General features: G+C 44.7%; 1 protein-coding gene across 3 annotated transcripts in view; it reads left to right on the forward strand.

Moving 5' to 3' along the window:
- Nucleotides 1-846: 846 nt before the first annotated feature.
- Nucleotides 847-12,149, forward strand: part of zer1 (zyg-11 related, cell cycle regulator) — a 40,215-nt gene continuing 28,912 nt past the window's right edge. The window contains exons 1-5 of one of the 3 annotated variants that reach the window (XM_037545713.1): nt 847-1,005; nt 1,751-2,008; nt 4,305-4,455; nt 9,912-10,127; nt 12,060-12,149. The exon at nt 12,060-12,149 is cut by the window's right edge and continues 140 nt beyond it. In XM_037545713.1, coding sequence (XP_037401610.1) covers nt 1,842-2,008; nt 4,305-4,455; nt 9,912-10,127; nt 12,060-12,149 — 624 coding nt within the window. In that variant the 5' untranslated portion in view covers nt 847-1,005; nt 1,751-1,841. The other 2 variants (XM_037545714.1, XM_037545715.1) reach the window with 2 other exon arrangements.

Below are 12,149 nucleotides of genomic sequence, written 5' to 3' on the forward strand. Positions count from 1 at the left end.
AACTCGTCTGTCTTCACACGCATATGAACTTGAGTGACATCCCATTCTTAATCCATAGGGTTTAATATGATGTCGGCCCACCCTTTGCATCTATAACAGCTTCAGCTCTTCTGGGAAGACTTTCCACAAGGGTTAGGAGTGTTTATGGGAATGTTTGACCGTTCTTCCTGAAGCGCATTTGTGAGGTCAGACACTGATGTTGGACGAGAAGGTCTGGCTCACAGTCTCCACTCTAATTCATCCCAAAGGTGTTCTATGGGGTTGAGGTCAGGACTCTGTGCAGGTCAGTCAAGTTCTTCCACACCAAACTGGCTCATCCGTGTCTTTATGGACCTGCTTTGTGCACTGGTGCTCAGTCATGTTGGCACAGGAAGGGGCCGTCCCCAAACTGTTCCCACAAAGTCGGTGACCTCTGCGCACTATGCCCCTCAGCATCCGCTGACCCCGCTCTGTCATTTTACGTGGCTGTCGTTCCCAATCGCTTCCACTGTATGATCCCACTGACAGTTGACTGTGGAATATTTAGTAGTGAGGAAATTTCACGACTGGACTTGCTGCACAGGTGGCGTCCGATCACGGTACCACGCTGGAATTCACTGAGCTCCTGAGAGCGACCCATTCTTTCACTAATGTCTGTAGAAGCAGTCTGCAGGCCTAGGGGCTCGGCTTTACACACCTGTGGCCTGAGTTAGATGATTTGGATGGACACATATATACATGAGTGACGTTGAGTGTTTACATCCCAACCGTTTGACCCCATACGTAAAACTTTGGGAAAATCGGTGGCGTTCCCCTTTAAGTCCTCCTCTCCTCTCCTCCGGCCGGAAGCTCTTATTTATCGCCCAGGTGAACTGGAAGTGGAGGAGGTTTTGTTGACATCAGGCGTAATAATAAATAATAATACTAATAATAATAATAATAATAAATTACAGGAGCGACACCTCCAGAAACTGGTTCTTCAGGACGGGGAAGCGTGGTGGAAGCAGCCGTCCGTCCCCTGGCCGGGTAAACTCCGCAGTGCTGCCGCTGTCAGAGCCGCTGGGGAAGAGTTTGAGTTTTGAGATTCAGCCCGACTTTCTTTAGCTTTAGCTTTAGCCTTAGCCTTAGCTTTACCCTTAGCTTTACCCTTAGCTTGAGCCTTAGCATTAGCATTAGCCTTAGCCTTAGCCTCAGCCGTCGCTCTCGCCGCTGAACGTCAAAGGTTGAAGCCTCGGCAGCCTTTTAGCCTCTTAGCTCTCCACTGCGGATGCTACCGACTTCGCAACGCTTCTGGACTGAACACCGACTCTGAGGACACCAGACTGGCGGCGATAAGTTGATCGAAAGCTGCACAGCACAGTGAGCTTCATCAGGTTTTATCCACATGAACGCTGCTTCACCTCAACACGGTCAAGTGCGACGTTGGGGGAAGAGCTAATTGTGCTAACAGCCGCTTCACCGTAACAGAAACTCACGTCAAGCCGATTTCAGTTGAATTGTGTGTTTGTAAGTTGAAATCGTGGAAGTATGTGCAAAGTGTGTGATGGACAGGTAGTGAAATCGATCCACAGGGCTGGGAAAGTTAGGCTTGCTGCTTATTGCACATTACTAGTGTGTTATATATGGGTGTTTATGTGTGTGACAGGCCAGGCAGCAGCAGTTGCCACTTGTGTTATTTTTATGTTTTCTTCCTCTTCAGAATGACCTGTGCGTGCTGTCAGAGGCCTGATCTGTCTCATTTCTTTTCCTGGTTGTATGTTCTTGTTCACAGGCTGGTCTCTCCTGTCCTCCTGATGCCCGCAGCCTGAGCCCGACGTGCCCTCCTCGCGCCGGTTGCCCAGAAGAGTGAAGGGTGCACCGCCATGGCAGGGAAAGCAGGGGACAACCCGGACAGCCTGATGGCTCTGTGCACAGTGTTCTGTCTGAAGAACCTCAGAAGAACCATGTGCTACACAGGGGTCCGGAACAGGCTCTATCTGCGTCCAGATGTGTTCTTGCCCAGCGAAATCTGCGATAAGCTGGTCAATGTGTATGTACATGTCTTGCACAGGCGCTTGGATATTGTTTATGCTGAGGGATGAGCTTTGTTAGGGCCGCATACAGTACTAGTACTAGGCTGCAGATGCCTTGCAATATATGTAGCTGATCTGTTGGAAGGAGATCGATATGCAGCTGCAAAATCATCAGCCCTATCTGTCTGCGAGGGTCTGTTGGGTGACATCAGAATGGCTGTTGGTGTTCTTCTCCAAGCTAAGCTGTCCAGTGACGTCACACTTCTTGATTTCACAGAGGAAGCATTCGCTGGCCGTCACCCTCGGTAGCATTGTGTAAGCGGGGTAGATCTACAACCCCAATTCCAGTGAAGTTGGGACGTTGTGTAAAACATAATTAAAAACAATACGATGATTTGCAAATCCTTGTCAACCTGTATTCAACTGAATACACTACAAAGACGAGATATTTAATGTTCAAACGGATAAACTTTATTGTTTTTTGCAAATATTCACTCATTTTGAATTTGATGCCTGCAACATGTTCCAAAGAAGTTGGGACAGGGGCAACAAAAGACTGGGAAAGTTGAGGAATGCTCAAAAAACACCTGTTTGGAACATTCCACAGGTGAACAGGTTAATTGGAAACAGGTGAGGGTCATGATTGGGTATAAAGGGAGCCTCCCTGAAAGGCTCAGTCGTTCACAAGCAAGGACGGGCGAGGTTCTCCACTTCAGAGAATCTGGAGAAATCTCTGCAAGTAAGCAGCAAAGCAGAAAACCAACACTGAATGCCCGTGACTTTCGACCCCTCAGGCGGCGCTGCATTAAAAACCCACATCGTTCTGTAACAGATATTCCCACATGGGCTCAGGAACACTTCGGAAAACCACTGTCAGTGAACTCAGTTCGTCGCTCCGTCTACAAGTGCAGGTTAAAACTCTGCCATGCAAAGCGAAGCCAGATATCAACACCACCCAGAAACGCCGCCGGCTTCTCTGGGCCGAGCTCATCTGAGATGGACTGACGCAGAGTGGAAAAGTGTCCTGTGGTCTGACGCATCCACATTTCACACTGTTTCTGGAAATCATGGACGTCGTGTCCTCCGGGCTAAAGAGGAAAAGGACTGTCTGGATTGTTTTCAGCCCAAAGTTCAAAAGCCAGCGTCTCTGATGGTGGGGGGGGGGGGGGGGGGGGGTGTTAGTGCCCATGGCAGGGGTAACCTGCACATCTGTGAAGGCCCCATTAATGCTGAAAGGTACATACAGGTTTTGGAGCAACATCTGCTGCCATCCAAGCAGCGTCTTTTTCAGGGACGTCCTGCTTATTTCAGCAAGACGATGCCGAGCCACATTCTGCACGTGTTACAACAGCGTGGCTTCGCAGTAAAAGAGTGCGGGTACTAGACTGGCCTGCCTGCAGTCCAGACCGTCTCCCATTGAAAATGTGTGGCGCATTATGAAGCTCAAAATACGACAGCGGAGCCCCCCGGACTGCTGAGCAGCTGAAGCTGGACATCAAGCAGGAATGGGAAAGAATTCCACCTACAAAGCTTCAACAATCAGTGTCCTCAGTTCCCAAACGCTCGTAATCATCGTATTCTGTTTTTATTAATGTTTTACACAGCGTCCCAACTTCACTGGAATTGGGGATGTAGCTTGCAGGTGGAAAGTTGTGGGGGGAAAAAACACTTTTTGAATATCAGTAGCATAACATAAGCCTCTGGTCTGCACTTTTTCCCCAAAATAATTTACTTTTCTTAGATTGCATTAATCATTTCATTCATCTGACTCAAAGAACCACTCATTTGGAGCTTTGATTGGCCACAATGTTCACCGAGACCCCTGGCATTAAGCAGGGGTGTCTGTGAACATCCTGGAGATCTCACTGCGCAAGCCGGTCACACAGACCACCTTTGAAGGTTGTCATGGACGCATATGACCCCAACATTTGTTGTGTGAGCTCTAAAGAGCCTGATGTGTCCTTGAAGGACTGCCTCAGTCAGCCGGTTGAGAGAGACTGACGCAGTAACCTTTCCTCCAGCCACAAAATCTGATCACAGATGGTCATTTGAGCAATTTTGAGATTGAATGCCTGCTCTAAATGGCTACGAGTATCACTGTCCGCCTATGATTAGACCAGGTGGCGGTTCTGAGTGTGAACAGGCCTGTAGTTGGTTATGGAGCCCATTTCCATGTTGAACCCATCTATGATATCAGAATTGCAAAGGCCAATCTTGTGATAATGATTCACAGTACATTGTGCAGCCCATGTCTGTGTTGTTTAGATTGACGTTAACGAATGAACAGAAGGTTGGTTTGTTTGTCTTGTGCAGGTACATGGAGCTGGTTCACACAGACAGCAACTTTGTGCCGCAGGATGGCTTCTTCCAGCTTTTCTTCGACCCCCGCAGCACCAGGCTGACCCGTCTTCAGCTCAAGGGGGACTTTGTGCGGGATAAAGACTTGGAGGCGATCGGGAAACAGGTGAGGGGAGTGAACACGCACTCGCTGAGAGAATAGCTGTTAATGACGCACTTTCAGGGCCTTCGCTGGAATTCGTTGGGGTTTTTGGTAGAGCTGCACAATATGGCCCAGCATTGATCAGATCGTTGGTCGGAAGGTCATGGCTTTAATCGTGTAGTGCCATCTTTCATTATAAGCATTTATAGTAATAAGTGAATGCTGATATTATATTTGCCACACTGATGTTACAGAGGGCTTCCAAATGCCAATACCAAAATATTTTGTTATTTGTCCCCCAAAAAAGTCCTCAAGCCGTTTTAAAATTAAAATTAAAATCGTTTTTTCAAATGTAAAAATAAGCAAAGCTAATAATTCTTGGTGTAGTGTTTTTAATGTGTGCACTTGACCAGTGAGTAAGAAGGTTTTTTTTAAGCGGGTTTGTATTTGATGTTGTTTGAAAAGTAGCAAATAGTAGTAAAATAAATGACGCTTAAGTCTGGGATTTCTTTATTTAATTGAATTGTTTCCTGAAGAAGCGTCATGGTTTATTCATTTTGATACTGAGCTTTGCACATGTAAATGAGCCCTCTAACCAACCCTGTCTCTCCTGCACTTTGGGTGAATTAAACAGGCCAATCGCGTCACTTCAGGGCTTGTCCAGTGGGTAACTTTTCAGGAGAAGTGAAAGATGTTTTTAACTTGTAATATGGGCTTATGTAGCAAGGTGCTGTTGTAAAGTGAAGCTCAGCCAGGATGATTTGAAACAATAAAAAAGGAAAAAAAATCAAGACGTGAAAATTTGGTCCAGGAACGATGGTGTATTTACGTGAGCCAAGACACTTGGTGATGCAGGGCGTACTGGAATTGCAGTATGAGGCAGTGTGTGTGTTTTTGCAGACACCACTCAACCCCTGTAACTGGCGTTCAGGATGTTCTGTGCTGTGTTGCAGCCTCTGTATGTGCAGGCAGTATGTTGCCTCTGCTTTGAGCAGAACTGAGCTGAAGCTGGATGAGTTATGTGGAAATATCTTATTGATTTTGCTAAAAAGCTCACATTTTGTAGACGGTATATTCTAGAGCAAAAACACAGTGTGCCGCAACACTTCATCAGACTGAAATCGTCTGCTCTTCACAGTGTTGGTTAATAATTAAAACATTAAGACGCCATAAACGTAACCATAGCTGTGAGAAATTTCAGGGGGAGAGAAGAAAAATGCAGCAGTAGTTGTACTTCGAATATCCTCGGCTTTCAGTTTGCGTCTTTCTTTTATGTTCACACTTCCACTGATACACTGTTCGAACAACGCCAGTCATGTTGCGTCGATTTTAATGAAATATTTGAGTTTATGAAGGAGCATGAACTTCACGTTTAGCAAGGCAGCTAAATAAAACATGAAGAAACATGTGTAAACTGTAAAAAATGTAAATCAGGTAATGATCAAACTCCAGATCTACGTGAGTCAGACAGTAATCAGATTTCTGCCTTATGACCAGCTAATAAACTCCCAGAAGACGACGTGACGTAAACGTAACGTAAACCCAGACTTCGTACTGCGCCACTTTACCTATAAATATGAACCTGCATCATCTGGAAGATGAAGAATGTTTTATTCCTTCATTTCCTCAAGCATGTATTTGGTTTCAGCGTCGCTCCAGACTTGTTTTGCTGCGTCTTGCGGTGATGCTGCTCGCTTGTTTCTGGTACTGCCGTCAGTTTTCATCCATGCTCAGACTGAGAAATAAGAAAGAAATCAGAGTAAGAGGCCACATGCACTGAGAAATCTGAGCTCAAATCCAGCTCTTTTTATCAGATTTTTGAATCAGATTTCTGGACTTCCAATCCACTACAGGCTTAGAAGTGGAGAACTAAATGAATCCTGTTGGTTTTCCTTCTTTTTAAGTTTAGATAGAGACAGATAGATAGGTAGGTAGGTAGATAGGTAGGTAGGTAGGTAGTTGGATAGGTAGATAGGTAGGTAGTTGGATAGGTAGGTAGGTAGTTGGGTAGGTAGGTAGTTGGATAGGTAGATAGGTAGGTAGTTGGATAGGTAGATAGGTAGGTAGTTGGATAGGTAGATAGGTAGGTAGTTGGATAGGTAGGTAGGTAGATAGGTAGGTAGATAGGTAGGTAGTTGGATAGGTAGGTAGATAGGTAGGTAGTTGGATAGGTAGGTAGGTAGATAGGTAGGTAGTTGGATAGGTAGGTAGGTAGGTAGGTAGTTGGATAGGTAGGTAGGTAGTTGGATAGGTAGGTAGATAGGTAGGTAGTTGGATAGGTAGGTAGATAGGTAGGTAGTTGGATAGGTAGGTAGGTAGGTAGATGGATAGGTAGGTAGTTGGATAGGTAGATGGATAGGTAGGTGGATAGGTAGGTAGTTGGATAGGTAGGTAGTTGGATAGGTAGGTAGGTAGGTAGGTAGTTGGATAGGTAGGTAGGTAGATGGATAGGTAGGTAGATAGATAGGTAGGTAGGTAGGTAGTTAGATGGGTAGGTAGATAGATAGGTAGATGGGTAGGTAGTTGGGTAGGTAGGTAGGTAGATAGGTAGGTAGGTAGTTGGATAGGTAGGTAGGTAGGTAGGTAGATGGATAGGTAGGTAGTTGGATAGATAGGTAGATAGGTAGGTAGATAGATACTTTATTGATCCCGAAGGAAACTTAGCAGCCAGTAGCAGACTCACAACACTATACAGTAACCGTAAACCAGATCCAATCTACAGGTATATGTACCAATAGAAAAAATACAACAGTCTGTGAATCTACAACCTGAGATGAGAGATGCAGTGCAATAATGACTGTACCAAAATTAATTAATGATGTAATTAATGTTACAGTAAGCTGTTATGTGGTTGTAAGAATTTGGTGGCTGATGTTATGCAGTTGGTTGTTAAAGGTAACAGGTGAAAGCAGCAGGTATGACTAAAGAAAGTAAAAGATTTCAGGCTGACAGGTGGTTTTGGGTGCGGTTCCAATAACAGTGGAGAACAGAAGGTTTACTGTTTTATCTGCTGTTCCTAAAGCGATAAACAGCTGAGTATTTCTTTTATGAGTTGAATGAGCAGCTCGTGAACAGGTTGTTATGTCTACCAAGCAAACCTAGCTGTTTCATTTGCTGTTCAAACCCACCAGTGAACCTACACCCATCTTCTGAGTTTGTTGTAATGCTGTTGATGGTAAAATGGAGGTGAGTCTGAAGAACCAGTAATTAATGTTAAAGCTTTCTCTAATGGGGTTTTTAGAGGCATTAAATGTTTCAGACAGTTCTGGGAACAATTCTGAAGTTTCTCAATACCACACTCCACATCAGATGACTCAATGACTTTGTTTGCATCTTAATGATAAACTATATCTAGATTTTGAAAGTTTAGTGGATTTTCCCTGTTAGTACTATTTGTTTGTTGGATCAAGTGATGGCCTTTTTGCTGAGCTTCAGTTCTCATCTGCTTAATGTTGATAAAATACTTGTTCAGGGAGACTTGATGTCCAAAAATATCTGGACAGTCATTCAAGTTGGCAATGGGTGCATCTTAAAAGTAGCTAAATCTACCAACACAAGTGTTCAGTAGTGCACATACACTGATCACTCACTGTCCACTTTATCAGCTCCACCTACTGTATAGCTGGTCTTTGTAGTTCTACAGTTACAGACTGTAGTCCATCTGTTTCTCTGATACTCTGTTACCCTGTTCTTCAGTGGTCAGGACCCCCATGGACCCTCACAGAGCAGGTACTGTTTGGGTGGTGGATCATTCTCAGCCCTGCAGTGACACTGATGTGGTGGTGGTGTGTTAGTGTGTGTTGTGCTGGTCTGAGTGGATCAGACACAGCAGTGCTGCTGGAGTTTTTAAACACCGTATCCACTCACTGTCCACTCTATTAGATGCTCCTACCTTGTCGGTCCACCTTGTAGATGTAAAGTCAGCCACCAGGCATCGGGCTGTGGAGCAGAGGAACAGTGCTCTCTGGAGTGATGGAGATCCATTCAGTACCTTGGGGATGAGTGGGAGTGATCCAGAACTGACCATCCATCATCTGCACCTGACCTCACTAATACTCAATCAAATCCTCACAGCAGTGTTCCAGCATCTATGTGTGTAGCCTTCCCAGAAGAGTAGAGGATGTCCCTGCAGCAAAAGGGGACAAACGCCCCTGTTAATACCCTTAAATTTAGAATAAATGCTGGATAAACACAAATTTATGGACATTAAATATATGAATGTGGTAATACTGATGCCTTTGCGTTGAAGTAGGACTAATGTTGCCAAGCAACCACTTATTATTATTTATCCTTAAGACACCCTGCAGTGTTTTTGTAAAAATAACGTTGTTTATGACCAGTGACTGTTCCATTTATGTGAGAAGGACTAATGTTGCCTGATGAAAAGTTACTGTTGTGTGTCTTGTTTAGCCATGTTTTTATTTTAATAATTTTTTAAATTTAGTAATTTTTTGATGTCAGTTACCGGGAGAAAAAGTGTAGCTCCATCTTGCCAGTACAGAATGTAAATAATTATTAATAGTAATTGCCTCATTACATTTGAATAATGTAGCAGAACAACTATAATATTATAGCATTGTGAAGAGAACTCACAAATACTTGGATGTATGCAAGTAATCGTCTAATTAAACAGCTGTATAATGTAAATCAGAATTAGTCAGTTCCGGCCACGCGAGCTGATTGGTTGACGGGCGTTCTAACTGGGCTGTTATTTCACCTTAACATCACAGGGTTTTCCACAAACACTGTATCACTCCACTGAGACGGCGTTGCTAAGCAAAGACTTTGACAGCTGTAGGAGAGGCTCAAACCATTTGAACATTTTTACTTCTTACTTTGCCACAAACAGAAAACGGACGCTGTTAAGATCACATCTGACAGCCGATTTGGTCCGACTCTGAAGATGAGACGACACTAAATTCCCAAACTGTCGTCACCACTGAGCAGCTCTTCAGTTGGCAGCTGTGACAGAAGAACAGCTGAACAACCTGGAATCAGCCAGAAATGAACCCAACACCATTCGCCAGACGCATCTGATCTTCAGAGTCGGACCAAATCAGACTGAGCCGTAAAACTGACCCAATAAAAACAGAAAAGCTGCTCAGTGGTGACGACAGTTTGGGAATTTAGTGTAAGGAGCTGGAGAACGAACTGCAGACTGAGCAGCAAGTGGGCGGAGCTCGTTAGTCTGACGTCGAGCTGCTCGTTAAGAAGCTATAATTAGGAGGAAGGAGCTGAACATTAAAACATATTAAACGCCGCGTTCACGGCCAGTCTATTCATTTCTTACTGTATATATTTAACTGCTGTATTAAAGCAGCAGAGCACTGGAGGAGTGAGTTAACACCTTCGGCTTCTGCCTGCGACCAAATAACATGTTCCCTCTTGTGTTCTGTTGCTTAAGTATATAGCAGTAGTTCTAAGGGACTTCAGACGGTCTATTCTGACCACAGATTCTAACCTACCCTCCATGTTTCCAGGACCTGATTGAGCTAAACCTGACGTCCTGTAATCACCTGAGTGCCCGCAGCCTCCAGACACTCTCCAGCTTCAAACACACCCTGGTGTCCCTCAACCTCTTTGGCTGTGCAAACATCTTCTTCCACAAGACGAGAGCTCCACTGGCCCGTGGTGAGGATGATGATGAGGAAGAGCACCTGCCGAGACACGCTGTGGACTCTGACTTTACATTCCAGGTAGAGATATAAACATATATTGGGATGGAGGGGGGGGGGGGGTGCTGTGCCTCCAGAGTGGGCAGCATAGTGTGAAATCCCTGGTCCTTAAAGACTGACAACGGACGCAAATCCTTGGCAATAAAAGCTGCGATAGAGTTTGTAATTCGCTTCGTCCTTTCCGAGTTGGGTGGAAGCTCTGACATCACTTGCTCGATGGTCCTCTGGTTGGCAGCAAGTACAGCCGGACAGAAATGCGTGGACACGTGTTAAGAGATACCTTTTTAATCCCACAAACGGGGAAATTCCACCTCATTTAAGCCATCTGTGAAGTGAAACACCACATACACACTAGTGAGCACACACACACACACACACTAGGGGGCAGTGAGCACACTTTTCCGGAGCGGTTGCCTATCTTGCCTATCCACGGTGCCCGGGGAGCACCTGGGGGTTAGGTGTCTTGCTCAAGGACACCTCAGTCATGGACTGTCGGCGCTGGGGATTGAACCGGCGACCTTCCGGTCACAGGGCCAGTTCCCTAACCTCCAGCCCACGACTGCCCCCTGACTGACTCTAATATGGTTTCTAATGTTTGTCGTTTCCAAAATATTTTAGTTTAGTGTGACACAACTTGCACATAGTGTGGCTCTTGTCCAGGTTCTAACGGTGTTTTAACAGTAGATAGTCTTAAACGCTCTATTTCACCACCCTGTAGCCCTGAAGGCTGGCGTGCAGACTGCAGGTCACGTACCAGCGCAGAGAGTCTCGCCTACCTAGTCGCTAACAAAAAGGCAAAGAGAGGGATTTAAGATAAGAGACGATACGATGATCCTTTATTAATCCCACAGCGGGGAAATTCACAGTATTACAGCAGCAGAGTGATAGAAGTAAGACACTCAGTAATAGAAACGGGAAACAGTATAAACATTATAAACATTATAAATGATAAAAATTAAAGTTAAATCTCGACTATTTACAACAAAATAAGAATAAAAAAAGAGTTGCATAAGATCTGTATTGCATTTATGAAAAATATTTACATTCTGAATATAAGTGTATATTGTATTTTTGTATTGTATTGTATTTTTAAGAACCGTAGTTTGTTTCCTAGTACGGTAAATCTGCAACAAGAGACTGTCAAATGCTAAAAAGTTGCAGCGATGAAGTCGCTTCCCTTTTAAATTCTCCCGGTCCACCTTAAATGGTGCCACTTTTATGTTCTGGCGCCTGGTGGAACAAGTAAATTCAAACAAGAAGCTGGAGAATAAGAAGCGACTTCTGCCTCGTAAAACAGTCAAACGTTGAGACGTTTTACAAGAAACTTCTACTTTTGAAGAAGCTTCCCGGCCGAGATGGGAGGAAGGTGGTTATAGCTAAAGCTTAAAGCAAAGCGAAGTACGTCCACATTTTCTTTTAGATTTTTTTAACCTGTATCCGTAAAACGTTGTGGCTCCCAAGGCGGTCTGATTGGTGTTGAAAGGCCAAGAAGGCTCTTCTTAACATTTGGGTTGTGACTCCTGACCTAACCTGGCTTCTAATGCAGAGGAGCCGGTCGGATTTCTCGCTCATCCAGTTGTGTGTTTGTTACGTGTCGCCACAGACTGTCCGGGCGCTGCACTTACCCACTTCCAAGCTCCGCCTTTTGCGTTCTGTCTAAAATAAAATTTAGAAAATCGTTTGTGAATCGATTCAGAATTGTTCTCGTTCGCGTTGCAGTGCGTCGGAGAATTTCTCCGCCCCCCCACCCCGATTGTTTATATTGCATTATTGTGGAAATTGCCGCTCCAGTCACCTTTGTATGTTCAGTGTGTTGTTTTTTTATTTGTATTTCTTTTATCTAAATTGTACCACAGTAACTGACCTGAATCGTGATGAAGTTTGAGATGTCGTCATGGGTTTGAATTCATAGTGAATCATAGTGAGCTCAGAGATGTGCTCCTCTGCCTCCAGGGCTTTAACAGACTGCGGCTGTTAAATCTGGGAAATTTGCCAGCAGAGGTGGATGTTGAGGTTCTGCTGAAGCCCCTCCCAGCCCTCACC

The sequence above is a fragment of the Pygocentrus nattereri genome, chromosome 16 (assembly GCF_015220715.1).
Source record: "Pygocentrus nattereri isolate fPygNat1 chromosome 16, fPygNat1.pri, whole genome shotgun sequence".
NCBI lineage: Eukaryota > Metazoa > Chordata > Actinopteri > Characiformes > Serrasalmidae > Pygocentrus > Pygocentrus nattereri.